The sequence below is a fragment of the Penicillium mononematosum genome, assembly GCF_028829835.1.
Source record: "Penicillium mononematosum strain IBT 11891 chromosome Unknown utg000003l:1.0-8172316.0:1.0-8177699.0, whole genome shotgun sequence".
NCBI classification, from domain to species: Eukaryota; Fungi; Ascomycota; class Eurotiomycetes; order Eurotiales; family Aspergillaceae; genus Penicillium; species Penicillium mononematosum.
In genome coordinates this window covers 5,888,506-5,915,779 of record NW_026643273.1, presented here as the reverse complement: position 1 = coordinate 5,915,779, position 27,274 = coordinate 5,888,506, and the positions used below count along the sequence as shown (strand labels likewise).

Sequence of the window (27,274 nt, the reverse complement as noted above, 5' to 3'; positions counted from 1 at the left end):
TGTATAACCCAGCTATATCATGTTATATCCAACCTCATGACGGAGCTTGGTGGCACCATTGAATGAATTCATTCAAATTCCCCAAGTCATCGGTAGCAGTGTTATCCATATACCGAAGGCTGACATCAGATCTACCGGTAGCATCCAGCGTGGCATTCAACAACCACCAAAGCTCCTGAGCGTGTTTCGGATACCCAAGGTGAAGAAATTGATCTTTATCCAGGAGACCAATGACAGAATCCCAGATGAGCTTCCAGTTACCAGATGCACAGCGTATTCTATCGAGAGATAGGTATCTTAACAAGCCCGCTCTCGCCTGGAATGCGAGGGAGTTAATGGCTATTGTGACATTGTTAGCAAATCAATCATTTGGCTGGTTTTGGTCACATACCATAAATCAGAATTAGGAGATGCTCTACTGATACCGAAAGACCCCATGGTATTCGGTCATTACTTAGATGGGTTTCGAGCAACTGCGTGACCACATCTTTCAGGGGAGGAAGCGGGAGCTCCGTCGAGTGCGACATGGCAATTCTGCTGAAAGAGGATGCGTTTTCGGCTTCCCATAACCCGGCATTCCAGGGAAAATGACAGTCCATTTCGAAGACCGATATTGACGGGTGGTTCTTGAAGCAGACTGTGAGGAATCCATCCGCTAGAAAGACCCAACATGCGATTCTTGGAGCTGGTTAGCGGTGCGCCTCGAAAGATCGGAGAGAATGGGGGTATAGTACCGTATACACGTTTCTTCCGCCACTAAATTCCCTCAAGTCCTCTCATCACAAACGGTGGGAGCGGTTCCTCGCTTGAGCTGAAAAATCCCTAGGGATCGTATGGTGGATACCAAACATGGATGTCGGACGATGCGAATGCGACGTCTTGTTTGCATATTGTCCTGTCCAAATTGAAGCATCTCAATAATGAGAGCACTTTGTAGTAGTTGTACAGTTGATAACAGATGCGACTGGTCTTTCGTTGAAGCGACCGTCGATAGATCCGCAATTTTCCGAAATATATACTCTTCTGCGACATCGAAGAGACCGGATGGTAGGGCACCTCCATCCAATGGAATAGTATATGTGGCACCGGATAAAAATATTGAGAGTAACAGAGGATTGGAGATGTTCCCTGGGTCGAAGGTTGGAAAATGCACCACGGGTAAATGCCAGTGAAGAGAGTGGAAGAACGCAGAGATAGAAGCGGAGATATTGGAGACCCCCAACAGAGTAGAAAGCTCCATAAAATCAAGTGGGTTTAGCGTTCCTGCAGTGCCAAGCCCCATTGACTTTGAAGTGTCGACCAACTCTGTCATAATCACGGATAATTGGTTGGATAGCTTCGAAGGAAAGAGTGTATCAGGGTTGAACTGAAGGAGATAATCATCCGTGAAAGAGGGTAGAGTTGATGGTATTTGGAAAGGCAGACTTGTAAGTTGGAAATCGCCAAAAGCCGACATAGGATCAGTGGGAACGAGAGCATCTTCGATATGGGAATTGAGTGTTTCGAGGTTTCTTCGAACAGAACATTTTGCCGTTTCCCCAATTGCCAGCCTGTCCCTTTGGAAAGAAGGATTGGCAAAGTGTTGGAGAAAAGAAAATGACCCACTGTCTCTTGAGGTGGCTCGCGATACGGTTATAGACGGCGAGAGCGAGGTTACTGCAGAGCAACTGGGATCCCGGGAAGGCACCTCTTGGGTTACGAAAGTGCATTGTCGCCCAAGGGAGCGACAGCGAGAGCACGGTGAATTTCGGTCGCATGATACTTTGGCAAAGAAGCATAGCTCGCAGGAATGCCTTTTCCTGCCTGGCTTGGCTGCAGGAGGCGCAGGTTGGTTGAACTTTTTTGCGCAGGTTTTGATATGTCTTCGTGCGACCTCACTTTCGAAACATTAGATCACGGTTCTTTATTTATGGTGAAGATAGTTTACATACGGCTTTACAAATGCTTTGCTGCATAAAGGACAGCTGGAAGAGGGCTGCTGTGTATCTGAGAGGGTGGTCAGCCTACTCCGTATTCACATTTGTAATCGGGGATCATTGGACCTTACGGGTCGCTTCATGACGAATTAAATGCGTCTTCCTCTGATAGGCCTTTTCACACAGTGTACATTGAAACATGATGTCGAAAGCAGCCTTCATTGCAAAGCTGAAGGAAAAAAAAGGAAAGGGGCAGTGGGCGGCTACGAAGGTCAGCGCGTGGACGAATTCCATCTGTGCGTGGCCGAATCCTTCACAAATTCCAAGGTTGGCAAATATTGATTCGTAAAGTCGCATAAATTCGATTTCAATTTCAACAGGCTATTTTATTACTATCTTAGGTGAGGTTCTTGGATGAAGACTGAAGGGAACGATGACTATATCAACATTTGTCATTTATTCGGGCAATGTACGCCTGACCTCGGGAGCACTTCGGAGTACGGAGTCGGAGTTACAGCCCAAAGGCTTCAATAAACTACTGAGGACAAATGGGACAGGGCTTGACCATGCCATGCTATGTAGAGTCTGCAAGGGTAAGTGATAAACCACGCTAATAACGCTGCATACTATGCTTTGCTAATGAAACGCTTCTTTTTGGCGGGGCCACTGGAGAAAGGCTGCTGATCTTATGTGTATGACCACAGTTCAACGTGGGATCATCTCTATGTTGTAGTTCCTATGTTTGACATGTATGGCATGTGCAATAATATTTGGAAAAACCCCGGATACCCATGAAGGGGTGGACTGGACACCCGGAGGACAGTTCTCGGTTTCTAGTTATTTTCCCAACCATTGAAAGTAAGCCGATTTTTCTTTTTCGGAATCTATTTACCATTTACGCGATGGGAGCAATTTAACGGGGATTTCCGCACCCCTGGCGTGCACAGGACCTGCATCGAATCGGCCAGATCATTAGTGGAGCAGTACAAAAGGTTTCCTATGCTGTAGATTTAAAGTATCATATCCACTGGTGGAGAAAAGTCCCATTCTCTCGAGCGCACGGTCTTTTTTAATTACAAATTCATGATTATCTCCACGATCTTTGTGTATGAGAAAGTCCGCAACGAATGTATTCAGGCGCCGGGGTAAAGCCGGGAATCAAAGACAACCATGCCCAGACTATAGGTCAGGCCCCACAAACGGAAACAGACCTTGTGGATCATAACAAGATTAAAAAATATCCAAAAGATCGAAAAGGCGGTGGGGTTCACATCTCTAGCGCAGCCAAGGTCAAGGACTAAGAGTTAAATGAACCATGGGGTAGTGCCAAACTAGACCGTAAATCCCAAGGCTTGTGCAATATACTTCGGCATCCGATGCGATGTCGTGTTGAGTTCATAAGGAGTACAGAATAGTTTACACTGGACTGGAAAGAAAAAGCGAGCAGGTTTGATTGGCGGCAAATTAATTTAGAAATGCAGCGTACCTGACTAGGAACCCTTGCGCTCCAGTAGCTGGGTTCTGCATCAGGTAGGAGGCACATGATGACTGGTCCATTGGGATTACGGGACTCCAACTTAGTGGAACAGGCAGTTTGCTGGTCTAATTTGGGATTGTTCCGCCTGTCTCGCCGAATAGCCCTATATTGAAACTTACACCTTGCTTGGGGTAGCCCCTGAACTGAGATATCACGAGCACAAAGAGCTGCTTGAGATACGTTGTGCATACGGGGATATGTGTGGCTGAACTAGTTCGGGCTAGACTGCCAGCGGGAGCAATCAAATAAAGCGCTAATTGCATTAGCGGCCCGGGAGCGAAGTGATAGGTCCAGTATAAGATTGGGATATCAGGTTTGGTTCATTCCCCAACTTGTCAACGAAAAAACGAGGAAATCACGAGCAGGCAACCAATCGGAAAGTTATTTCCAAGTAAAATGGGCTGGTCTAGTCTGAACTTCTCGCTTGGCGTTCCTTTTTGGGCTAAATGATAGCTTGAGATATACAGTACGGAGGATCGAGGTTTGCTCCCCCTATTTTAAAATTGCTATAATGACTGCCTGGTGGGTTGGCACATATAAGGCTGGTTACCTCTCTGATTTATTCCTACTCTTCATTCTTCGTTGTCAGCTTTTTGACCTATCACTCGTTTTGCAGGTCATTCAGCGTCCATTCGTTATTTCAGTCTGAATATACTTCCAACTTGCAACGATGAAGCAATCCATGATCGCTTCGCTTGTGGCTCTCGCAGCCTCATCTTCGGTAGGCAAATTCCGCTGATGGTTGCTGTTGTAACTAGGTCCACAGCTAACACATCTTGTCATGGTATAGGGAGTTCAAGCCGCTGATGGCTTGATTAACGTACCTGTCAATCTCTGCGCAGCCATCCTTGGAGTGGCCGAATGCAACCAGAAGACCGTGACAAATGGCTTAATCAGCGTTCCTGTTAATGCATGTGCTGCGGTCCTTGGGAAGGCCCAGTGTGAACAGGCCGCTTTGTCTGCCAGGAGCGAGGGTGGTCTGATTAGCGTGCCCGTGAATCTCTGCGCAGCCATCCTCGGAGAGGCCGAATGCAAGCAGAAGACAGCTAGCAGTGGTGGCTTGATCGACGTGCCTGTTAACGCGTGTGCTGCGGTTCTTGGAAAAGCCAAATGCCACCAGGTCTCTTCCTCTTCCAGCAGCGGCAGCGGCGGCAGCGAAGACGGTGCTCTGATCAACGTCCCTGTTGGACTCTGCGGAGCCATCCTTGGGGAGGTAGAATGCAAGCAGAAGACTGCCACTGATGGTGGCTTGATCAATGTGCCCGTTAACACATGCGTGGCTGCCCTCGGAAAGGCCAAGTGTGACCAGGCCTCTTCCTATGACAGCGGCGACGGTTCCCTTATCAATGTGCCGATCGACGTTTGCCTGGCTGTCCTTGGTGAGGCTCTGTGCAAACAGAAGTCTGACTCAAATGGTGGTCTGGTCAACATCCCCGTCAACGTATGTCTCGCCGTTTTGGGTGAGGTTGATTGCCATGATAGATCTCCCCCGACTGAGATCCCAGGCAAGCCTGAGACTCCTGTCCCCGTTGTGCCCGTCCCTGTTGTTCCCGGCGAGGTTCCAGGAAAGCCAGGCAAGCCTGAGACTCCTGAGACTCCTGTACCCGTTGTTCCTGGCGAGGTTCCAGGCAAGCCAGGCAAGCCCACCGGTCCTGGCGAGACCCCTGTTGTTCCCGGCGAAGTTCCAGGCAAGCCTACCGGCCCCGGTGTTGTTCCTGGTGAGACTCCCGGCAAGCCTGCTGGCCCTGTTGAGACTCCCGTTCCCGTTGTTCCTGGAGAGACTCCAGGCAAGCCTACCGGCCCCGGTGTTGTTCCTTCCGGCACTGTAGCACGCCCATCCCCCCACCGGCGCTTTCACCCGTGTGACTCCTACCTACACTAGTATCGTCACTGTCTGCAACGCCGCCTGCAACGCATCCAAGACCTCTACCGGCCTTGTGGCTCACACTTCTCCTGCCTCCGGTGGTAGCGGGAGCAAGCCCAGCCCCAGTCACACCCCTAGCCCCAGCCCCAGCATCATTCCGTTCAACGCGGCTGGCCGTGCTACCTTGTCCGGTGTTGCCGTGGTGTTCGGAGTTCTCTGTGCTGTTGCTATGCAGATCTAAGTCTCGATCTAAGTTCAGATAGTGGCAAAGGCGCTAGCTGGTGGTGACATTTCCGATCGCTCAGTGTTTAGATTCACAGTTCTTGTTGCGTTGGACATACCAGTCTGTCTTTTCTTTTTCTCCTTCTCTGTTCCATGGTTTAAATCAGCATGAGTTAATATAATCCCACGATATACGTCTATGAATTCACCTTGTTCTCGCGATTAAAGCTTTCCATGTGTATATGATGACTTTATTGGTTGCATCACTTTATATATGCCGCCCAAGGGAGGTGTTTGTAAGTCCCCTGGGTGCTGCCATCGGTCCGACGTTACCTAGGTAGCTACGCCAAGGTTAATCCGACCTTGGAGACTTTAGAAATATTTTAAAAGAAATGACAACGAATTACCGAAATTCATTGTTCCAAAATAGAAAACATAAAAGAAGAAAGGGCATTTCACAATGTCGAAGGTGAAAATGGCAAAAAATCCTCTGACCCGGGATCGAACCAGGGACCTCAAGATAACAAGTTCCATGAGAACACGTCAATTACAGTCTTGCGCTCTTCCAGCTGAGCTATCAGAGGATGTTATGGAATGTTTCGTACTTTACAGTTTTATAAGCCATAACACTATCTGACCGAACCAATCTTCCTCTTCCTCGAAATTGCCCCTAGAGAATTGTATATCGATTTTGGATGACTAAGACGGAACAATCGATGCGTCGTTTTTGGACGGTGCCTATGAAACTTGGTTTCTAAGCGCCTCTGACCTCTAAATGCGGGCTTGTTTCCCAGCATGTCATCTTTGTTGTGAGGGCTATGGACAGTCTACTTGCGGAGCTGAATTATCTGTGTGTAAGAGTACGAGTTCAAGCCCAGGTTCCCCCACTCGCCTCCAATCCCACTTTGCTTCCATCCAGAAAGGTAGCCATATGGGTTGGGGTCTTCAGCGCTATTGATCCATACGCTTCCAACTTCGACTCTCCGCGCAATGCGCTCCGCCTTGCCAACATCATCCGCCCAGACGCAGCCCCCCCAAGCCAGTTTCTGTCGCATTGACCCTTGAAATCACTTCATCCTCATAAGACCACTTCATAAGCGGAATAACAGGACCAAACTGCTCCATTTGGACGACGCGGGAATCATCTGGCGGTTGATCCACAACGACGGGTGCGATGAAAAACCCTGGGTGCTCGTCGGTAGTCCCCCCCACAAAGTAAAGTATAGTTGTTTTTCTTGCAATCGGCGATGATATCTTTGACCACATTGTACTGTGACTCATTCTGGATGGGACTGAACAAAGGTGATTGGTCGCCAGCAAGGTCGATTTTGATGTCCTTGACTGCCTCCACAAAAGCATCCCGGAATTCTTGGAAGATAGACTCATGCACATAGACTCTTTTTGTAGCAACACACATTTGACCCGAATGGATAAAAACTCCGGCAGCGACCTTAGCAGCAACGGTTTTGACGTCAACGTCGGGGCAGACGATACATCCATCATTTCCACCAAGCTCGAGTGTAACTCGCTTTAGAGTCTTGGCCGCGTTTTCCGCTACCTTTCTTCCAGTCGCAATAGATCCGGTGAAACTTATCTTGTCGATCCCCGGATGAATGGTAATGAGCCTTCCCATATTATCGTCTCCACTAAGCGCCTGAAGCACACCCCGCGGAAGTACTGATGTCGCAAGCTCAACGAACTTCAAAGTGGCACTTGGGGTGGATGGCGATGGCTTGACAATGACGCAGTTTCCCATGACGAGCGCTGCAGAAGCTTTGGCAGCGGCTAACACGAGCGGAAAATTCCAAGGGATGATCGCACCTACTACTCCGATAGGATGATGGGTTGACACGATCTTGGTCTTATCGTTCTCGTGTTCGACTTTATCGGGCAGTGACTGAGATGCTAGACCAGTCAGCTTTTCCAGCCAAGCAGCGTTCTTGAATGTAGATTTGCAATACCATTAAATCTGATAAAAGCCAAAGTATCATTAATCGCCATCTGTGTGAGGGGGTTCTGGGAAGCTTATTAGCAATATTTCCGACACTCACAACATGGAAGGTCTTCGTTACCGATTTTCCGGTCTCTGCTGCCAAAGGGGCATGTATCTCATCTCTTCGCTGTTCTAGCTCATCGGCTAGCTTCAGTAGGTACTTTTGCCTTTCCTCGATAGCCAAGAGCTTCCATGATTTAAATGACGCTCTTGCAGCTTCGACTGCGTAGTTTAGTTGCGTCTCACGTGCGGCAGGCACATCCCAGAGGGGTTCATTGGTCCTGGGATTTGTGACTGTTGTAGAATTTCCGGATCGGCGCTCCGAGTCGATAATATTGTAGAACATTTCGGGATCTTAGGGAAAAGAGCAAGACTCAACTTGGGAACCTAATACATCTGACAACTGGATTAAATATTGTTGGCGCCACATCTGTGACGGGATTCCTACCTCATTTTTATTCCGAATCGGGTATCAAATGAGAGCGGGCCGAGTTTGAGACTTCGGATGTAAATGAAAATAGGAGCTATACTTAGCGGAGGAGCTGACGTCGACATTACGAGGGAGACCAAGAGGGAAATATGCCCGAGGTGCGGAGGATTGCAAGCGTGGAAGGAATTTCTAGAGAAGAGCCACGAGTCTCAAAACAAACACCACGTGCTGAGATGAGCTTTGTTTTGGAATTAAGTCAGAGTTAGCCGTTGGATGCCAAACGTCCTGATTATGCATTAATTACATTAGTGATCCCTCTCAAATTCCTAACTTCTGCTATCTACCTAGCAAACTAAGAAGGGGGAGAAATATATATATGACCAGATACCTAAACGACTGTCTCGAAAGTCTACCTAAAAAGACCAGTAAGAAGACTGCGGCCGTATAACCAGCCAAGTATTCTTGTTATAGGAATTGAGATATAGTAGAAATTAACACTATAGAAGTTGATACTAGAACTTGTAGGAATGAGGTGATAAGTAAATTAGTGGTGTGGAAGGCAGCCAAATTTAAAAACTATAGAAAAGTACGATATGGTGCACTGGCGGTTGGAGACTGCCTCTCTCCCTCCTTTTGCTATGCTAACTAACGCACCGTGTCTCTAATACATTTGCGCTTCTTCCTTCAAATCAAGGTGACGTGTATTATAGCTCTAATTACATGTAGGTAAAGTACTTCCTTGTTTGAACAGTTGATATTGCATGTACTAAGCAATTTAACAGAACAAGCAATCCTTTTATTATGTTACAAAGTTCCAAATTCATCGGTCAAAGCTCATCATGTGGATGATCATGATCATCTTCCCATAGTTCAGGCTTCTGTATGAACTTTCGAGCACGATGCGCGCTTCCGATTGCGGCGACATAAGCCGGGTCTAGCTGGTCTCGAAGCATAGGAATCCATTCCTTGGGCAGGGCCTGAGAAACGATCGACCGGAGAGAATCCATCACAGACAACGGTGCTTCGCCACTTACGATGACCGCTCGAACGTGGTGCCCGTCATCCGTATTCTTCAGATTAGAGATGAAATTGTGGATGACCTGCGATACCCGGCTCTGATAGTCATATAGGTTAGAGTTTATAGATGAATTGTGAACAAGAGAGAAGAACAAACCTCTGAATCCGCCGGGTCTACCCTCCATAGTCCTAAGTCTGGGTAGCGTGCGTAGCTATGCTCATGTTCAAGTGTGTCGACTCCGAGTTCTGTGAGATCCGCGGTCCATAAATCCAGGGAATAGCCATTGTAATCAATGTAAACAGCGATATTTAATGGACCGTGCATTAAATCAAAACCAGGAGGATACCCAAGACTTTCGGGTGTATCAAGACTATAGGCCAGGCGAGCAGCATTGAGAAACCCTAGCAGCTGCCCTGGGTGCGTCAATTCCGGAGCCACATCCGTGCCTGTTAGCGCTGCGAAGACGTGATATCTGGAGATGGTGTCCAAATCCGAGGGTAGGCTGACGGCTGAAATCATAACAGGCCGGCCTAGTGTGTGATTCGCGGCTGCGATCATGTGCCGCAGAGTATCAGAGAGAATCATGCTATCATTTTTGCTGTAGCCTTGATACTCCTTCGGTGCTGGGATGAGTTCATCCCCTTCCCGTAGAAGGACCTCTTGAAAGCGTACTCTGGAAAAATGGGAGATATATTAGCTTTGGATTCCACTTCACTTGGTCTTCCGGGCGCATTAAATTACACTCTTTTTTGAGAGTCGGTCACTAGATTCTCCATGTGCTTTTGATAGTCCGCTGATGCCTCAAGTTTCGCCACAGTGATCGATTTATTAGATGCCGTGTAGTAAGCCGCCGTGCTAGTTTGAGATTGCCTGTTTAGTAACCAAGGTCTCCGGCCCTGGGGATAGAATCAGAGCCACATACATGTATTTAAATCCGAAGTTAACACCGAGCGCTGTAGACAGACAAGGATTTCTTATGTTAGCGCCAAGTACAATTTCATGAAGAGAGTCTCTCATACGATAGTCTTCCATAGCGAGAGCCAGGGTGACCCAGAGCAGAAGCCAGCGTAGCGTCCACATCATACTCATGGCCAATTATACTTGAAGAAGTTACCTGACCAGTCGAAACTAGACTCAAGGCTCCTTTTTAAACGGTACTCCCTCTACGGAGTAGTCTTTAGCTAAATGACGTGGTTCCTAATGAAGTACTGCACCAGAGCGCAGGTCCCACCGAAACTCACTGGATGTTACCTAATCGGGACTGATCTCCAGAGCTATTTCGGCCCCCACCCGCATATCATGGAAGGAAACACGTTTGAAGAGACGGAGAACGCCGGTTAGTTGTCCCGTCAATTCCGTTGTGGGTCGGTTGTCAGGAGGCTCCAAGGCTGTGCGTGGGGGCTAATTACAGTTTCAGGTAAGGTTGTGGATGATCTGCGGAGCCTCATCCTATGTACATGTGGACAATATATCATAGAACCTTCCATTTTAGGTAGCCTTGTGTAGGTCATAATCTTCATTCAACGGAAGAACAATCTTGGGGGCTCTTTCCAGAATTACAAATACTCCCCCCTGATGGATCAGCCCTCCCCCCTCATGCGAAGGAAGTGAAGATCCCAATGCACAACCGTGCCAGCCTTATGGCTTGATCTCCACATCCCGACTACAAATTCTAGTATATAAATATGCTGTCAAGGGTATCGCTTTCATTTCTGGCAACCTCTCAAAACTGAAGCTGGTTCGTGTGCAATATGGCTTTACAATTGCTACTTGTCAGCATCTGTCTCTTCTTTCTGGTGAATCCATCAACCTCCACCCCTGTGTCGACCGACGGGACTACGTCTCTTTTCGAGAGAGATTCATACAGCTTGAACTATTTGCATTCCAAATGGAAGGGCATCTACTTTACTGATGCCATGAAGACATGCTCATCCGAGCAATTCGATACAATAGTCAAGACTCTTGATCAATCGCATAAGCTTCTCTTGGGACCTCCGTCATCTCAGAACCCTGCGAAAACCCCTGGCTGGAACCAGTTCTTTCTCAATGATGATAAGGTGGCAGACGGTGAAGGCTGGTCGGTCAGTTTACCTGGAATCCTCTAACCCTCGCATGAAGCTAACTGGAGCGACCTGTGTAGGGCGAAGCTCAACAGGATGACTTCAAGAACGTCATGCGTAAGAATATCTATCTCCTTCGCCTGCAACATATTTTGCTAACAAGACCAGACAATTTCGAGCAGGCCCAGCAGTTCCCTGTTAGGGGAAATACCAAGAAATGGCGCACCATGAAGCCTGGAAGTCGGATCACGTTTACATGCAAAGAACCGGAGAGATTGAAAGATCGCTGCAAAAAAATGGGCGCGTAAGTCCGACAACCATTGATAAGAAGAACAAGTCATTAATGAGTTTAGGGGTGCACTCCGCTACCCAGGAGGCCTCGCCAATTCTGATGGCTACGGCGATAGTGTCGTGTTTTGTCCCGCGTTCTTCGGACCGAAGTACAAGGATCTGGATGAACTGACCAACGGCCGCCCGAAGGCCATTTCAGAGCTACCTGTGCTATACACAAAGGCCCATGCTATGACACACGAGTTCTTCCATTGCCAGACAGCGCTGAAAACCCAGTTCCACAGTAAGCCCGGGATACGACCTGTTACGACGATTCGAATGCTAATGAATGTACCCAGTTGAGGACGTCTATGATAACATTGCTGGGATTTTGACCGGCAAAAAGGTATGAATTTTTCTTTTGCTTTTCCTTTTTTATTAAATACTTACGATATCACCAGGTCGTCTATGGGCCAGAGTACTGCGCCAGATACGCACGGAAAAACTCGCTACATCCCCTCAGAAGTTGGAACAAAATTAATACGAATGTGAAGAAGAATGGTGATTATAAAAATTCCATATTTGACTAAACACAAAACAGGCGGAGCTGACATTGATGACAGCTGATAGTTATGCATGGCTCCTGAGCTTCAATTGGCTTAATTATTACTTCGACTGGCAAAGTGACGGCGATTACGATGTCATCCACGACGAAGTCAAGCGCGACACACAGACTGATTCCACTGATATCGACACTGATGTTGACGTTGAACACGATCCCGATACCGTGCTGGATGCCGACTCGATTGATGTCGATAAAGTTTATCCTCAGGCAAACTGTGCGCAAGTCGGCAGCGATCCCATGGACGTGAAGTGCGAGTATGTGGGTGAGGACTATGACGACTGGGTCGAAGATCATCCGCATCCATCGGTATCACAATCCATGGTATCAGCCACGGCGAAACCTACCTCAACAAGATTGGTCTCAGCCACACCTACCCCTTCTGCTACCGGGTCGGCCACATGTGAAGTGATCTTCGAAGATGACCTGTCTTCCACAAAGGATTGGATGTACAAGGTTATTGTGAGCGGAGATTGGGCCACACAGGACGCGATCAAATCTGGTGTGGAAGGCTGCGTGAGCAACTCCGACGACCTTACCGCCTGGATTTGGGAGGATCAGGGAGATGGAACGTGGATGGCAGCATTTGACCTTAAGAACTTCGAGGACGAAAACTGTGTGCCGGATGCCATCCAAAGCGCATCGGATGATCTGATCAAGGATGTTTCGTGTCCAGTCCACAATGGCGCGGACCCTACTCTCTCAACTCGGTTGATGATGGAGGGTGCTTCTGGCTAATCCACGAGCTTCCTGCTTATACTGGGTTCCTTTGGGACTATGTGAAGGGTCGAAGATGGTGGGTGTGACTGGAGATCGGATGGATGCACACGCTCAGGTGGAGGATGGAGGAGAAGAGGATTCCTTGGAAGACCAGCTACTCTATGGGGTGACGGCTGGCAGCTGTCATCCATCGTCCTCGACAGGTTCCAAAATGAGAGACCCCTTCCAATGTACTTCCTACAGTCCAGATAAACTAGTTTGCCCACTTGTCGGGCATTCACTGAGCTTCATAGATGCTGACTTTGTTGCTTCACCAAGGAGGTTGTGGAATATAATAAAAAGACATAATCTTTTTGATGAAGGAATTTGCCTCTCTTGATACTCCACAAGAATAGTCGGCCAACGTCTTTTGGTGGGCTTCCTAAATACTCCTCTCTGGTACTCTTTTCATTTGTCTTTTTATGTGTCTTTTAGTGGCTTCTATTTGGTACTCTCCTCACGTAGTCTTTTTTAGATGCCTGGTACATAGATAGTTACTCCCACTTCCCAGTTTGTTAGGTAGACAGCAGAAAAAGGCCTTTTCTATGGAATATCTGTGAAACTGGCAATTAGTCACTTTCCTGCCACGCTCGACGACCTAGAATGCTTCCTAGACCTCAGATACGACGACACTGTTCTGAACTGGAGCTCATTATAGATCCTTTATCCATTCTCCTAAATCTATCCTCTTCTAGAATTCCCCAACCCGAATCACGGTCACACTACGACTTGCGTGCCACCTACTCTTCCACCAGGACTTACTCCGTCTCCACACCCAGTCAAGCAGAACCATCAAGACGGAGCTCAACCTCATGATGCTCCCCAATAGCCCCCTGTGCCTCAGCCTTCTCCCTCATCTCAACAAACGTAATGGTGGGCCTCCAACCCACGCTAGCACGAGCACTTGGTACCTCATTATACAGGTCATCTACCTCTTCCAGGGTCAGCCCCTTTGTCTCATAGATCATGAAGTACACAAAGCCAATGCAGATAAAGCAGCACCCGAACCAGATGAAGAAGATTTTCGACTGCAGGTTCGCGTTGCCGTCGCCATAGTTGACTAGGTATGGGGTTGAGAAGCTCAGCGCCCAGTTCAGCAGCCAATTTGTGGCGGTCGTCATGGAGAGCGACTTTGCGCGGGTTCTTAGGGGGAAGATCTCGCCGGTGACGACCCTTTTTTTAAAAGATTTATTAGTAACCGAGAAGGAAATGAAGGGGAAAGACAGGATGAAAGAGGGAAAAAGGAAAAGAAACAGAAAAAGAAGGACGTACCAGGCGATTGGACCCCACGAGGCAGCGAAGAAGAAGATAAAGATGCAAATAAAAGCAATGCCCGCTTTCTGGGCCGCAGTATCGTGGACGACGATAGTCCCCTGACTATCCTGACCCGTTGTCGTAGTCCCCAGAACAGCCACAATCAACTGCGAGACAGCCATCCCAACCGCACCGAGGAGCAGGACGGGCGCCGGCCCCATTTGTCAATCGCGTAGAGTCCCGGAATTGTAGAGCCCGTATTGACGCAGTTGATAATCAGGGTGATGATGAACTCATTTTTGAACCCGGAGTTTTTGAAGAACTGCGTCCCGTAGTAGATGATGAAATTGATTCCGGTTAGCTGCTGCAGCCCTTGCAGGAAACATCCTGTAGCGAGCCGTTTCAGCAGATTGCCCCGGAAGCAGTCGATGTATCCGGACTCGCCAAGGCTAGCCTCATACTGGTGGTTTGCCTGGATCTCGGCGAGCTCCTGGCGGACGGCTTCGTGGTCTTCGGGGAGGCGACGGAGTCGGGAGAGGCTGCGCGCTGCGGCTTTAATATTGTCTCGCTTGACTAGGTAGCGTGGGGTCTCAGGGAGAATGAGCATGCCTACCACTAGGATGATAGACCAGGCAAACTGGACGGCGATGGGGATGCGGTAGGAGCCGGAGTCGTTGTGGTCATGCGTTGCGTTGTTGATGACTGATGCTAGGAGGAGACCGATGGTGATAGCGAATTGGTACGAGCCGACGATGAAGCCTCGGATCCATTTAGGTGCTGTCTCGGACTGGTAGAGAGGGACTGTTGGGCGATACCGTAACTGTCAGTGCTTGGTAGGTGAAGAAAAAAAAATTGCATGGAAAGAAACATACCCAGCGCAGAAATCAGGCCCACCCCCAAGCCGGCAAAGAACCGGCCAGCAAGAAAGGGCGGAATGTCGGTTGCGATTGTCTGCAGGATCACTCCCAGAACAAACACAGCATTGGACGCAACCAGACCCCAGCGGCGACCCAGAATATCGCCCATAGGAGCGGCACCAAGAGCTCCGAAGAAGGTCCCCGCTGAGAGGATGGAGACAATGGCAGATGACTGGCTGGACGTGACATTCAGCTGGCCAGTGTTGTCCCTGTAGCCCGTGGAGAACGTGCGAGCCCAATAGGGCATGGCGAGGATGCCACTGATGGTGCCAGTATCATAGCTAAATAAACACACGCCTGGTCAGAGAGCGATTCCACGAGATGGAGATGTCTACTCCCCGGGCCAGCTCTGGCACTCACCCAAACAGAATCCCCCCCGAATGCAACGAAGCCACTTATAACGATGGCAGGCCAGGCCTTGCCCGCAGTTCCTTCGGGCTTTTCCAAGAGAAAACCCATGGTATATACGTAACGGCACACTTGAAAGGGGAGGAACAGTAGAGATGCTTCCAATTGCTGTTTGATAAACCCCAGAGGTCGAGGTGAGGGCGCTTGTATGGGAATTTATACCACGCGTGCACGCCCCTTTCGCAAAGAGCTTCCCCTCATCAATCCCTCCGTACCGTGCCCGACATTGATCGGTGAGGATAGATACGCCCGATTCCGATGCCCCAATCTCTCCAGTGCTTGGTCCCGAACGATGACCTCGCGGAGATGTGGGGGTTTTCCGCGACGGCTCGGCCATGGACCCGTCAGCTAAGCGGTGCCCGGGCGCAGCAATGACGCTAATCACATATTCCAGGAGGGAGTGGAGACTGCTAGTCAATATTGGATCCTATCTAGGTACACCGTTGAACGCATTTGTCACTTGCATCGCCACAAGGTGAGACTAGCCCTTGACTTCCGAAGATCTTTCCAGTTTTACACGGCGAGTTGGGCAGTGGACAGAACGAATAACATTAACCACGAGAATCTCTAGGTTTACATGGGGTGTATGACTAACTTCTAAATTGCCAGAACGTTGCCTTGAAAGACCCTGTCGTTCAATATCACACTCATTTCCCCAAGCGAGGGGCTCACGTCCGCCACATTTGCGAGGATTTCAACAGCCAATTTGAGGCCTCGGGCAACCCCCGGAAGCACTGCTACTTCAGATAGACACGGTTCCGCTAGCGCTGCCAATGTCGCCATCGAAATGGTAAACACACTACATCCCCAAAACAGGTCAGCCTGTCGTTCCAACCCCAAGGGGATGATACGGATGCCACGCTCACCTCGCATACAAAGTCCAGATATTCGGTTTGCAGAGCGTTACAGCAGCGGCGGCGCTGGTAACGAATTCAGCATAGCTAGTAAAGAATTTACTGCAGTGGAGAAGGAGGTCGTCGTTTGCCTCGCCTGAACTGAGTGCTTCATAGACCGCAGGCCAGTAAATCGATGTCTTGAACGCGTAATACTGCGTGCGCAAGAACTCGCCCCACGCTGAGTTCCGCCGCGAGCTCCCGATGCATGAACTCGAAGCGCGGAATGATAACGCCTCTGGCAGCATTTGCAGCCACTCATCCAATTGGCGCTCCAGCTCGGCGGCGACAATAGGTGCGTAAATGTGGCTGCCATGGGGCAGGGTGCTGATCGACCAGGTGCAGCGCCGTAGCATTTTGCGCATAGCGATCTCCGCAACGAAGTATGACAGGTCCCTATCGCTGTCGCTTCTACCATTTGTATTTTTGGGAGACTCGAAGGGCTCTGGTTTATTCCAGGTCCAGGTTGCTGAGCTTGCTGGGGCTGGGGCATATGAAGCCACGCTCCAGATTCCACTGTCAACGAAGTCCAGTTGGACCCTGATCTCGCTATAAAGTGGTTAGCTTCCTACAGATCAGTGGCTGGTCGTGACCTTCTGTTTTCTCAACAGATGGCACAGTCGAGGGGGATGAAACCTTTCAATCAATAAGGCTGACCAGAAGCAGTTTCGGAAGATTGATCCTTCTGTAGTATAATCATCGGTGTCTAACTCACTGTGACATCCCAATGTTCAGTAGTCATTCCCGTTTCTATTCCACTATGCATTCGCTCACTTTATCAAATAGTTCTGCAGTCTATACGATGCCATCACCACATAGTCGTGCGCCTGACAGGGTCGCGCACAACAAAGGTGGTATATACTGAACAGGAGCAGGCACTGCGCACTGCGCAAGCTACTGTCTGCAAAGACACATGGGAGCATCTCCATAGCCGCCTGTATGTATATCGCCTCCGGGCGTCTCTGCACAGCGTCCGTAATGGTTTCGCACTCCGCCACACATCCAACCGCTAAAATAAGAAGAGTGAGGCAAGACCCCACCGAGGGCGGGAAATAGGACGTTATAGCCTGGACGAACTCTTCGGTGTACTCGGCATGCAGAATTGGGTACCAAATGTAGATTTGCCTCATAAATGCGCTGAGAAGGCTAATCGGAAAGCAAGCTGATGTCAGACTCGCTCTATCTTCCAGGTCGAGCCTTTTGCTTTGACTTACAGTGACGCATGCTGGATATCGATAATCACAGTGGGGGTGCTGGGTGGCTGAGGATATATGTCTGGTCTTCCGCGCTCCAAGCCTTCGAGGAACACAGGTAGGGAGTGATCCAGGCCAAGGAGGTTCATGAATGCTGTGTTTTGGATTACCATAATTGGAAACCCAATAGACGCATCGTGATTTGTTAAGGAACGAAATAGCTGCTGCCTCTTGGGCGAGGGAGAGCTTTTCAGAGACTGGCCCTGTACTACTGCAGTAATGCGCTCTAGCTGCTCCCATATCCTCGATAGCTCTAGCTTCTGCCTAGGATACGGTTAGAAAGCAGATCAGTATCGTAGCTCGCGATGAGGTATTCCACTAACGGAGAGGGTGCAAGGTCTTGGGCTTCCTGGTAGAAGCAGTCCTTGCTGCGCTCAACACAGAAAGAGCACTTGGGTCGCTTCCCGTCGCACTTTGTCCGTCGTTCTCGACATGTATTGCACGCCAGCGTGCTGCGCCGTCTCCGGCTGTCATGATCTATATTCATTTTCTGCTAAATGCCGGCAAACCACTCTTGCTGGCGTGGATTCCTCCGGGGTGTACATTCCATAATAAAGGGTCTGGCGAGATTATAGCAATGGATGTGTTCACTAAAACCAGAACCCGGTACCATCTTTAAACTGTGATTGGTGCACCCGCGTCCTTCTAGGTCCCTGGTTGGGTAGGAAAAATCCACCGGTGTACTTCAGCAATTCCTTTGTATACGTTACAGCGTGCGCCGCCCCATGGCATTATGCTTCCAGAACACACGAAGAACATCTCTACTTCATCACGGCGGGGAAGGAGCGGGAAGGGGCAAGAATAACCATCGAATGGGCGTTCAGCCTGTCTCGTACACTAGGTCGGGCACCAGTCGCACGCTCCCTCTTCTTGCCGAGTGGATACTACGGCTAGCCACTACAACCTTGGACTCCCGATAGTATCGGGCAACGGGAGTGGGGTAGACTCAATGTGATGTGATGTGGCAGTCGGCCGTCAGACCTGAAGGTCCTTTTCCCCGAAAGTGGCTGGCGGGTGGGCAGATATCAGTGGTCCTACCCCGGACGCCCCGGAGAGGAGAGGTCCGAATGGTGTCTCATGGGCCGTGAATGTGGGACACCGATCATCCTCTCCCTTGTATGATTTAATTCCCTACATGCGAAGTCGAGCCCTTTAGTCGCCTGTCTCTGCATTAGGGTCTAACTAGTGTCCAATGAGCTGTCCTCCCTCGCAAGAAGGTTATAACGTAGAGGGCATTCCTGGGTGACGGACAATGGACAAGAGCCTGAGCGCAAATTGCGGCGCCCTGACCGAAATGCATACAATATACGTTGACTCATCGGCCACTCTTCAGCAGGGGCCAGCCCGGGGGGGACGGGGAGTAGTATATTTTATGGGTATTACACAAGCCCCTCATATATCGTAGTCCAACTAGCCAATATTCACTTCGTCGCCTTTCAAAACAGAGAATTTCCCTTCATGCAATATGTACAGCGCTGATAGGGTGCTTCAACGAAATACTATCGTGCGCATCGGGCGGAACACGCTCTTCTGTGAAAGTCGGGTGACTTCTGAAGTCTACGGACACTTAGACATATTTAGGCTCCGGACGCAGGAGATGAAGGCCGTAGAGAAGAAAATAAAGAGAGAGTGCTGACCTATTGTGTGCATCCCATTCCGCGCGAGCCATCTAGTACTGAGCTTGTCAAGTGCGGTCTTGAAGTCGTCCAGAATAATAGTGTCACAGAGGCATTTGAACATGAAGCATAGCTGAAGGGCTCGACCGCTTGTTAGACCCGGACCTTATTGCAACTAGAGGCTGACACGCAGGGGCTCACCTTCCAGAAAGGGTTGATTCCGGTGGGCATTGCAGCGCTGAGTACGCCAGTAACGCTGAGAACATCGGCCACACTGAACAGAATAGAGAGGCACATTGAACCCAGCATGAGGCCAAAGCGGGGGCATTCGCGCACCAGCTCAATGAGTCCGAAGTTGTAATGTGTTTTTACTACCCAGAACAGATTACAGGTTGTGTAAATCCACCATGGGTCGCTGGGAATGCGGTATAAGTCAATGAGAGAAGGCCACGAATCAAAACAATGTTGCAACAATGGAACGGTACTCTACCGGAACAGTGCTTCCCATGGACGGATCTTTTCGTACGCAACAAGACTTATATTGTTAAAGTATGCGAAGTTGGCGTATATCTCGGCCGCCCAGTAGGGCTGGACTAGGATAATCGTCCCGATGTAGAAGAGAGACAGTCCACGGCTCATGAACGGCCTATTCTTCATCCACGCAATCACGTTGTGCAGGGACCACGATATAATCAATCCGATTGCGGTTGAGGCCAAGTACCATCCATATACAGGGTCTGGCGCAAATATAAAGGTTCCGTGAGCGGTGGCCAAGATCAACTATCGCAGAAAGTTGCCGGTTAGCAGGTACTATTCACATTGCTGGTACTGGGAGTTACCTCTAGTAAAATTAGTTTGTGCAGCAAGACACCCGGTCGCATGTTTGCAAATGTGACCGCCGCCATGATGACCAGTGAGCCCGTCATAAGGCCCTGGGACCAGGCTTCTAGGACCAACGCATCAGGGTCATCCTCTGGGCGTTGAACAATTCTCCTCGAAAGGATCAAGAGGCCCGCCTGAGTAATGTTCGGAGCTCGCATAATGAAGTCTTGGTCATATTCTGCCAGGGCGGGGAGAAAATGTAACAAGGGAAGACGCAGAAACGCTTGTCTATGAGCCCTCATTGGAATATTTATATAAGGCTTCCAAGGTTCGCGCCTCTTGAGCGGGGAAGGGGGAAGAGGGTCAAAGCTCACTCCGCATTTCAGGACTATGGGGAATCTAGAGAGAGTTCAAGTAAAAGAAGCTACTTCGAACAAAATTCTAGAAGGATTCGTACTTCATGTGGGGAGTCAGAGATGGACCACCATGAATCGTGACTGGACAGGGCACCGATGGCTTCGCGGAAAGGGAGGAGCTTCTCCGCGATTGCTGCTTTAGCAACCTGTGATTGGCTTGTTTTTCAATAGGGTTCATGGGTGGAGCAGAGGTACTCACATGTGATAGGAGCATTATTTATAGCCCCGAAGTAAAATTGTTTCTCCGTTGACATTGCTAACTGGCGAGCTAAACCGCATTTTGTTAGTTAATAGCAGCAAGAGCACCGCATTGAGCCACTATCTACTACAAGTATCTCCGCGGGTTCGAATATGCTTGTCATCCCCTCTGCAACGTAGTTAACAGGCTGGAACACGATCATACAGCGACAAAATCATACCTTTGGAATCCCCAGACCATATACAGTTCTCTGGAAATGCTCCCATTTAGATCCACAATTCCAGTCTGCGACCACTGTCGCCTGCGCAGAAGGCGCTGTGACCGAGGCAGACCCAAGTGTTCATTCTGCGTCTCGCAAGGCGTGCAGTGTGTATATGAACGGTCTCCTGATTCCCAACCCTCACAGCAAGTCCTTCCTCTCTTGATGGCCTTGCATTGGCTAAATTTTGTGGCAGATTGGTACAGGAACTCATGAACATCCGAGAAAGGCTGGAGTATATCATCCCACTGGTGGAGCCGCAATCGCATCACGTCACATTATGTGAGGATATCACACCGTTTGCGCCTCCATGGGGTTGTCCTCCGCTTGTGATCAAGTCTACTCATCTCATGCAGATCCTCGGTTTACCGTCAGATCTAGCATGTGTCTTGTACCGACTGGAGCATCACTCCGCACAGATATCCGAGTACGCTGAGCATAGGCCTGTCGGTTCTGCTGATCTGTCAGTCTGATACGAATGAGCAAACACATTGATGCATACTGACGACGCCTAGTATTCTCCACACGTTCCACACTCACATGCACCAGTTGTATCCTGTTCTCCATCCAGATTTCACCCTTCACTTTCGCGAGTCAAGTGCTGCCGGTTTCCCTCCCTCCACAATGTCTTGCTTGTCACTTCTTGTCGCGTCACTCGCACATGTAAGCCAAGACCAAACCCAATCGTCACCCTTTGAGGCCGCTTTCTCTATGCTCCCAATAGTCATTCAGGAACACAGCGTGACAAGCGTTCAGTGCTTGCTCCTTTTCAGCCTATACTCTGCATGCCTGATCCAACCAAGACATGCGTATGATTATATGCAAAGCGCGTTCCTCAAGATTCAACCATTTTTCAAAAGGTACATTTTTATTTGGACTGCCTACCGCATCGTTGATTGCAAGCTGCCCTGGCTTTATCTAACGGAATAAAGCACACTTTGCAGTCAAAGCTCTCCCGGATCGCGGCTTATAAGGCGCTTATATTGGACGATTCACATCATAGAAAGGTGGGCTCAAGCCGACAGCCACGCTTTGAAAGCCCTAACAAGGATATAGCGAGCTTTCTATGCACCTAAGCCTATCGTCCATAAGCGGAACGATGCGTGGCCATTTGGATTTGATACCCATACCGACAAACACAGATGTCTGGGACTGGTCCGATAATCCACACTCACCCTCGGGACTATCCTCGTCCGACGGATCACACATAAGCGAAGCTTACTCGCGAACGGAAACCCCTTTCCACTTTTCTACGGAGATACAACTGCAAACAGTGCTAAACAAATACACCAGTCCTGCAATGGATGACTTGAGCGCTAGCACGGAAATTCCAGATCCGGGTTACCCTCTTGCGTTTGCCCTAGACATGCTCTGCTCAAGTATTGCATCGGACTCGCGGCCTCAACCGATCAGCCAGCACATCGATGGTGCCGTATGCCGAGCTAAGTATCACTTGTATGAAGTGTCGATCTACTGGCCGGTGATATACCGTATCATAATCAGCGGTTCTGCAGACCCCGAGCTGCTAACCTACGCGCCACTGTTCTTCCAATCGGTGACAAGCCTCCTTGATTCAGCCAACCTCGCTCTGCGACTATGCCTGCCGAAAACCTGGTTTCTCTGTGCGAGGTATGTGCTGTGAGTTACTGTTCTTCGTTTTCTGTTGCGTGGCTGTACTTATGCAACCCCCTTAGTATATATATCGTATGCATTGCCGCAATTAGGGCTTTGGAGGTGCGTTGCCTTCGGTTGCTCTGCCAACCGCTCTTCTGGGAATGTATTGGCGCGTCGGTTGATGCTCTACACTGGCCGAGTATACTGAGTCCATCTGTGAAGTATATGCGGGAGTCACTGAAAGCTCGACTGGAGGGGACCAACATTAAACACAGGGCTTGAGTATCCTACGGGGCTCCATCAAACTTCTTGTATTCCATGGTTTCAAACAATGCGTTCAAACAACGCGGTGTCAATTACTCAGTGAGAATTATTTTCTTATCCTTGCGGTGCGAGTCATAGTAAAATTGTCCTATTCTTGGTTCTGTTATAAGTCTGCGCTTAGTGTTTCCAGGGCTCAACCCCCAATTTAGTCCGGCTTAATTGCCGCGAGATCCTACCGCCACGTAGAACGCAGTTCCTCCACCCCCAGCTTAACATTGCTTGTTGCACCACCGGTAGAGAATAGTCGACCGTACACAGCCTCAGTGGAAGGGAAAATCTGACCGGTGATCGTGGCTTCACCCTGCCCCCCCAAAGACCTCGACGCTGGACCAGTCCACATAAACCCGCAAGGAAATAGTTCCGTTCGCCGAAGGAGACAAAGGCGCAGAGTACGTACTCGCAAAGGTACTATCGAAGGACACGTCCCCCGATTGTGACCGGTCAATGAAAACTTCCTGGGTGCCGAAATTATAGCCGACTCGCGTTTGCTGGGTATAGTCGTTGGTCGCGGCAACGACAATCCCAAACTCGGAACTGCTACTTGAAGAGGATGGCGGTCTATTGGAGAATGTCAGGTGAATGTCCAGCGCTTTCCCGATACGGCCGAGCTCGCGCACACCATCCACCCGAGAGAACGTGGACACATTGCCACCGTATGTGATTGATCCCCACTTTCCCGCTGGCTCCTGCACCAATGTGGCCTTGCCACCAATTGTCTTTAGCGCAAGGTGCCGGGGAACCGTCATTGCACTGCGCCAGGGGTCTGTCGGGATGGTAGCTCCATACTGCCAATTGTTCATCCACGCGATAACCGTTCGATCATCCTGAGGGAGACCATTCCACCCGAGTGCCGCGTAGAAGTCTGGGCCCCAGTCGAGCCAATTAGCAACCTGGTTGTTGGCGCGCGTATTGGAGAATGAAATCTCGTCAACGTTGATATGGCCCCAGCCTCCGGTGGCGTTGTCGATGATCTCGATAGTACCGCTCTTCCCCTGGAGGGCGAATACGTCCCAGCTTTCCCACGAAAGCGTTTCGCTGTCGGACCCGGCGGAGGTATGGACGGCTTGCCCGTTCACTTTCAGTTGAATTGCGGTTGTGTTGGTATTGCTCCCTCCTCCGACGAGAAAGTTGATGTACCTCTGTGAGATTTCGAAGGGCTTAGATGTGAGAGTACCAGTTGTGGCATCGCCGTTCAGAAATGTGTTCAGAAGCTGGTTTCCTTTGAATCCAGTTACTGTGTTCTGTCCGTCGAGGGTGCCCTTTGCTGGGGACGCGCCGACAAAATCACCGGTAGTCGTCCAGCCGCGAGCAGCAAGGGACTCGTCTCCTTCGAAGTCCTCAAATGTTATGCCATCAGTGGGACTATTCCCGTCATAGACACTGTTACTGTCTGCGGTAAACGTGGTGCCGTTGAAATTCCCCACGATATACTGCGTGCCGGACCCGACGGTTCCTGGAGGGCCCCCGGGTTGAGACCAAGCATGAGAACCCATTTCACAGACTCCCCACCATCGAGAGATAGCGGGAAGATACTCGGGCACTCCCAGACACCACCAACAGCGTTGACTGGACCAAACTCACTGGCCAAGTCCCACTTCTTGAGGTCGTGTGATGTGTAGATAAGGACCTTGTGCAGTTTCGCAAGACTAATGACTGCAACCCATCGCTCAGTATCCTCATGCCAGAAGACACTGGGATCCCTGAACTCCAGGAACTGATCTTGGTATGGAGCAGGAGGGTCCAGAATCACGGGGTTAGCGGCGTCGTATGTGGTCCATGTGATCCCTTTGTCGAGCGAATATGCTATAGATTGGGCCTGTTGATTTGCGCGGACGTGCTTTCCACTTGGCAGTGTCTGCTCGATTGGGTACTGCATTGCGTTAGAATGATTGGATAAAGATTCAAAGATTCAGGAGTATTTGCGATCACGAGCACTTACATAGGACGTATACATAGCAATCCAGGGTACCTTTCCCTGGCGACCAAAACCACTAGTATTTCTCTCGTCGACGATAGCCGTTCCTGAGAAGAACATTTCAGTGATATTATCCGGGAAACCCCTCGCCTCAAGAGCAATAGGCTGTTCAGTCCAATGCAGTAAGTCGTTGCTTGTTGCATGGCCCCAAGACATTGCACCCCATGTATCACCCCCAGGGTTATACTGGAAGTAGAGGTGATAAACACCATTATTATACAGGAGGCCGTTCGGATCATTCATCCAGTTTTTCTCAGGGCTGAAGTGGAGTTGGGGACGATAAGGCTCCGTGTAGGCCTTGCTTGGGCTATCTGCAGCAACTGTCAAGGTTGTCACCCCCAAGAGAAAGGCCGTACTGAGCTTCATGATTGTCGGCTTTGGAGGTTGAGAGTAATCGCAGATGGAGAAGAGCGAGTGCGTGATTGTAGCGGTTTCCAGTCCGGGTGGTCCTCAGGTTATGTAGGCTCCAGGAACCAGCAACCTCACCGGGCGTGAATCCATGACATCCAAAAAATGAGGAAGTGTAGTTTCATCCAAACAACTTTCGCGGAGAGGCGGGGTGGTGGCCGAAGCCCTATTGCCCACACTCCCAGCCGCTGGGGGGTTCCAGAAGCCCCGTATTCCCCGCAACGGGCCGCCGGTGTGAGTAAATCATCACATGGGGTACAATGGAGGCTCGGCATTTGTGGGGTCTCCGGATATCTAGGAGGAATACCTGCCTTTTCGATAGGAGGAGCCCTCGCGGAACATGCCACTCTCTCCGCGAAGTGGAGCGGATGTGTCTCAGACCCTCAGACCCAAGGACGTTGACATTGCAGATCTCTATTTCCCCTGCAGCACTTTACTTGCAATCCCTGAAGAATGAGGTGGCTCTCTATACAAAAGATAGTCGGGCGCAAATGCCTCATAGATTGAGGGTAAATGAGGTTGTGTTGTTGAGGAGTTGGAAAGATATATAAACCCTGAAGACTCACAGATCGAGTGCATCAGCATAATCAATCCTGTCTTCTCTTTTAGACCTGTCGCAACAATCTTATTGTCAGCATGATCATTTTGACTCTGCTCCTTCTTGTTACCCAGGCTTTAGCCGACGACTATCGCCCACTGTTCCATTTCGTCCCAGAAAAGAACTGGATGAACGAGCCAAACGGCCTTATCAAGATCGACTCGGTCTGGCATCTGTTCTTCCAGCATAACCCAACCGCCAACGTCTGGGGAAACTTGAACTGGGGCCACGCAACCAGCACGGACCTTCTCCACTGGACCTATGAACCCATCGCGATAACAAGCGAGAACGGCGTCGAGGCATTCACCGGTACCAGCTACTACGATTCTAAAAATACATCAGGGTTGGGTACCTCTCAGAGCCCGCCCTATCTGGCCTGGTACACTGGATACTTCCCGTCGAATGGCACACAAGACCAGCGCCTTGCCTATAGCGTGGATGAGGGCGTCACTTGGACAAAGTTCGCTGGTAATCCTATTATCTCAGCGGCGCAGGAAGCGCCCCATGATACAACCAAGGGACTGGAGACACGCGATCCTAAGGTCTTTTTCCACGAGGCATCTGGGAAGTGGGTGATGATTCTTGCCCATGGTGGGCAGGATAAAATCACTTTCTGGACCTCTACCGATGCCAAGCACTGGACGTGGGTGAGCGATCTTGGATCAGCCCAGGTATCAGGGTTACCGTCAGCTATCACCGGCTGGGAGGTGCCGGATATGTTCCAGCTACCCATTGAAGGCACTGATGAGACCACCTGGGTATTGATCCTGACCCCAGCAAAGGGGTCACCAGCTGGTGGGAATGGCGTCTTCGCCCTGACAGGCTCATTTGATGGCAAGACTTTTCAACCGGATCCTGTGGATACTGCGAACCTATGGCTTGACTATGGGCGCGATTTCGATGGCGCGATGAGCTGGGAGAATGTGCCTAAAACGGATGGGCGACGGATCCTCGCGGCCATCTCAAACAGCTACGGAGCCAGTCCACCAACCAATACCTGGAAAGGAATGCTCTCATTCCCTCGGACTCTTGGGCTGCAACAGACAGGTTCTGTGCGATCATTTGTTCAGTGGCCTGTCAGTGAACTTCTGTCTGCAGGCTCTACTCTAGCAACTATTCGAAACCGGACAATTACCCCGGGCCAGGTTCTTCTCTCATCTGTCGTTGGGACCGCACTGGATATCGAGCTTGCATTCACCGCACAAACAAACACGGTTTTGTCATTGGCAGTTCGAAAGGCCGGATCACAGCAAACAGTTATCCAGTACAAACAGTCCACCGCGACACTGGCAGTTGACCGAACAGCTAGTGGGGATACATCCTATGACGCTGCAGCAGGCGGTGTTCATAGCGCTTCCCTACAGCCCGATGCCTCGGGAGTGGTTCGAATCAGAGCACTGATTGATATCTGCTCCGTGGAAGTCTTTGGAGGGAAAGGGGAGGTCGTTATTTCTGACCTTATCTTCCCGGATGAGGCAGCAGATGGCCTAGCTCTGCAGGTAGGTGGAGGATCTGTCGTGCTACAGAGTGTAGTAGTGCGGAAGATCTCTCTGGAGTAGGTTACCGGAGTTGAAGAGTACCGGGAATCACGACACCTTTCACGGATGATTTCATGAGAGCCCACTTT

General features: G+C 49.9%; 10 protein-coding genes across 10 annotated transcripts; 4 read left to right on the top strand and 6 right to left on the bottom strand.

Annotated features, from left to right (window-relative positions):
* Positions 1-34: 34 nt before the first annotated feature.
* On the bottom strand, positions 35-2,273 carry N7519_007262 (Zn(II)2Cys6 transcription factor; the record flags this gene model as incomplete). Its single annotated transcript, XM_057294038.1, has 5 exons — positions 35-339; positions 392-685; positions 784-1,877; positions 1,932-1,986; positions 2,048-2,273. 5 exons carry the CDS (start codon positions 2,271-2,273, stop codon positions 35-37), a joined length of 1,974 nt encoding a protein of 657 aa, XP_057148849.1.
* Positions 2,274-4,123: 1,850 nt separating this feature from the next.
* N7519_007261 (uncharacterized protein) lies at positions 4,124-5,558 on the top strand (the record flags this gene model as incomplete). Its single annotated transcript, XM_057294037.1, has 3 exons — positions 4,124-4,174; positions 4,244-5,221; positions 5,283-5,558. The coding sequence occupies 3 exons, from the start codon at positions 4,124-4,126 to the stop codon at positions 5,556-5,558; spliced, it is 1,305 nt and encodes a 434-aa protein (XP_057148848.1).
* Positions 5,559-6,366: 808 nt separating this feature from the next.
* On the bottom strand, positions 6,367-7,878 carry N7519_007260 (uncharacterized protein; the record flags this gene model as incomplete). Its single annotated transcript, XM_057294036.1, has 3 exons — positions 6,367-6,585; positions 6,723-7,478; positions 7,591-7,878. 3 exons carry the CDS (start codon positions 7,876-7,878, stop codon positions 6,367-6,369), a joined length of 1,263 nt encoding a protein of 420 aa, XP_057148847.1.
* Positions 7,879-8,789: 911 nt separating this feature from the next.
* On the bottom strand, positions 8,790-9,538 carry N7519_007259 (uncharacterized protein; the record flags this gene model as incomplete). The annotated part of the gene is made up of 3 exons (XM_057294035.1): positions 8,790-8,939; positions 8,997-9,077; positions 9,137-9,538. The coding sequence occupies 3 exons, from the start codon at positions 9,536-9,538 to the stop codon at positions 8,790-8,792; spliced, it is 633 nt and encodes a 210-aa protein (XP_057148846.1).
* Positions 9,539-10,896: 1,358 nt separating this feature from the next.
* N7519_007258 (uncharacterized protein) lies at positions 10,897-12,670 on the top strand (the record flags this gene model as incomplete). The annotated part of the gene is made up of 6 exons (XM_057294034.1): positions 10,897-11,061; positions 11,121-11,157; positions 11,209-11,344; positions 11,394-11,614; positions 11,670-11,716; positions 11,912-12,670. The coding sequence occupies 6 exons, from the start codon at positions 10,897-10,899 to the stop codon at positions 12,668-12,670; spliced, it is 1,365 nt and encodes a 454-aa protein (XP_057148845.1).
* An 800-nt stretch (positions 12,671-13,470) lies between these two features.
* Positions 13,471-15,321, bottom strand: N7519_007257 (uncharacterized protein; the record flags this gene model as incomplete). Its single annotated transcript, XM_057294033.1, has 5 exons — positions 13,471-13,864; positions 13,964-14,112; positions 14,139-14,746; positions 14,818-15,159; positions 15,258-15,321. The coding sequence occupies 5 exons, from the start codon at positions 15,319-15,321 to the stop codon at positions 13,471-13,473; spliced, it is 1,557 nt and encodes a 518-aa protein (XP_057148844.1).
* A 546-nt stretch (positions 15,322-15,867) lies between these two features.
* On the bottom strand, positions 15,868-20,072 carry N7519_007256 (fungal specific transcription factor domain-containing protein; the record flags this gene model as incomplete). The annotated part of the gene is made up of 9 exons (XM_057294032.1): positions 15,868-16,069; positions 16,137-16,712; positions 16,938-17,309; positions 17,378-17,669; positions 17,740-17,883; positions 19,093-19,165; positions 19,234-19,447; positions 19,523-19,812; positions 19,872-20,072. The coding sequence occupies 9 exons, from the start codon at positions 20,070-20,072 to the stop codon at positions 15,868-15,870; spliced, it is 2,364 nt and encodes a 787-aa protein (XP_057148843.1).
* An 868-nt stretch (positions 20,073-20,940) lies between these two features.
* Positions 20,941-22,370, top strand: N7519_007255 (uncharacterized protein; the record flags this gene model as incomplete). The annotated part of the gene is made up of 3 exons (XM_057294031.1): positions 20,941-21,191; positions 21,244-21,537; positions 21,785-22,370. The coding sequence occupies 3 exons, from the start codon at positions 20,941-20,943 to the stop codon at positions 22,368-22,370; spliced, it is 1,131 nt and encodes a 376-aa protein (XP_057148842.1).
* A 592-nt stretch (positions 22,371-22,962) lies between these two features.
* On the bottom strand, positions 22,963-25,007 carry N7519_007254 (glycoside hydrolase family 32 protein; the record flags this gene model as incomplete). The annotated part of the gene is made up of 3 exons (XM_057294030.1): positions 22,963-24,119; positions 24,176-24,536; positions 24,606-25,007. 3 exons carry the CDS (start codon positions 25,005-25,007, stop codon positions 22,963-22,965), a joined length of 1,920 nt encoding a protein of 639 aa, XP_057148841.1.
* Positions 25,008-25,685: 678 nt separating this feature from the next.
* Positions 25,686-27,206, top strand: N7519_007253 (glycoside hydrolase family 32 protein; the record flags this gene model as incomplete). Its single annotated transcript, XM_057294029.1, has 1 exon — positions 25,686-27,206. The coding sequence occupies one exon, from the start codon at positions 25,686-25,688 to the stop codon at positions 27,204-27,206; it is 1,521 nt and encodes a 506-aa protein (XP_057148840.1).
* Between the last annotated feature and the right edge of the window lie 68 nt (positions 27,207-27,274).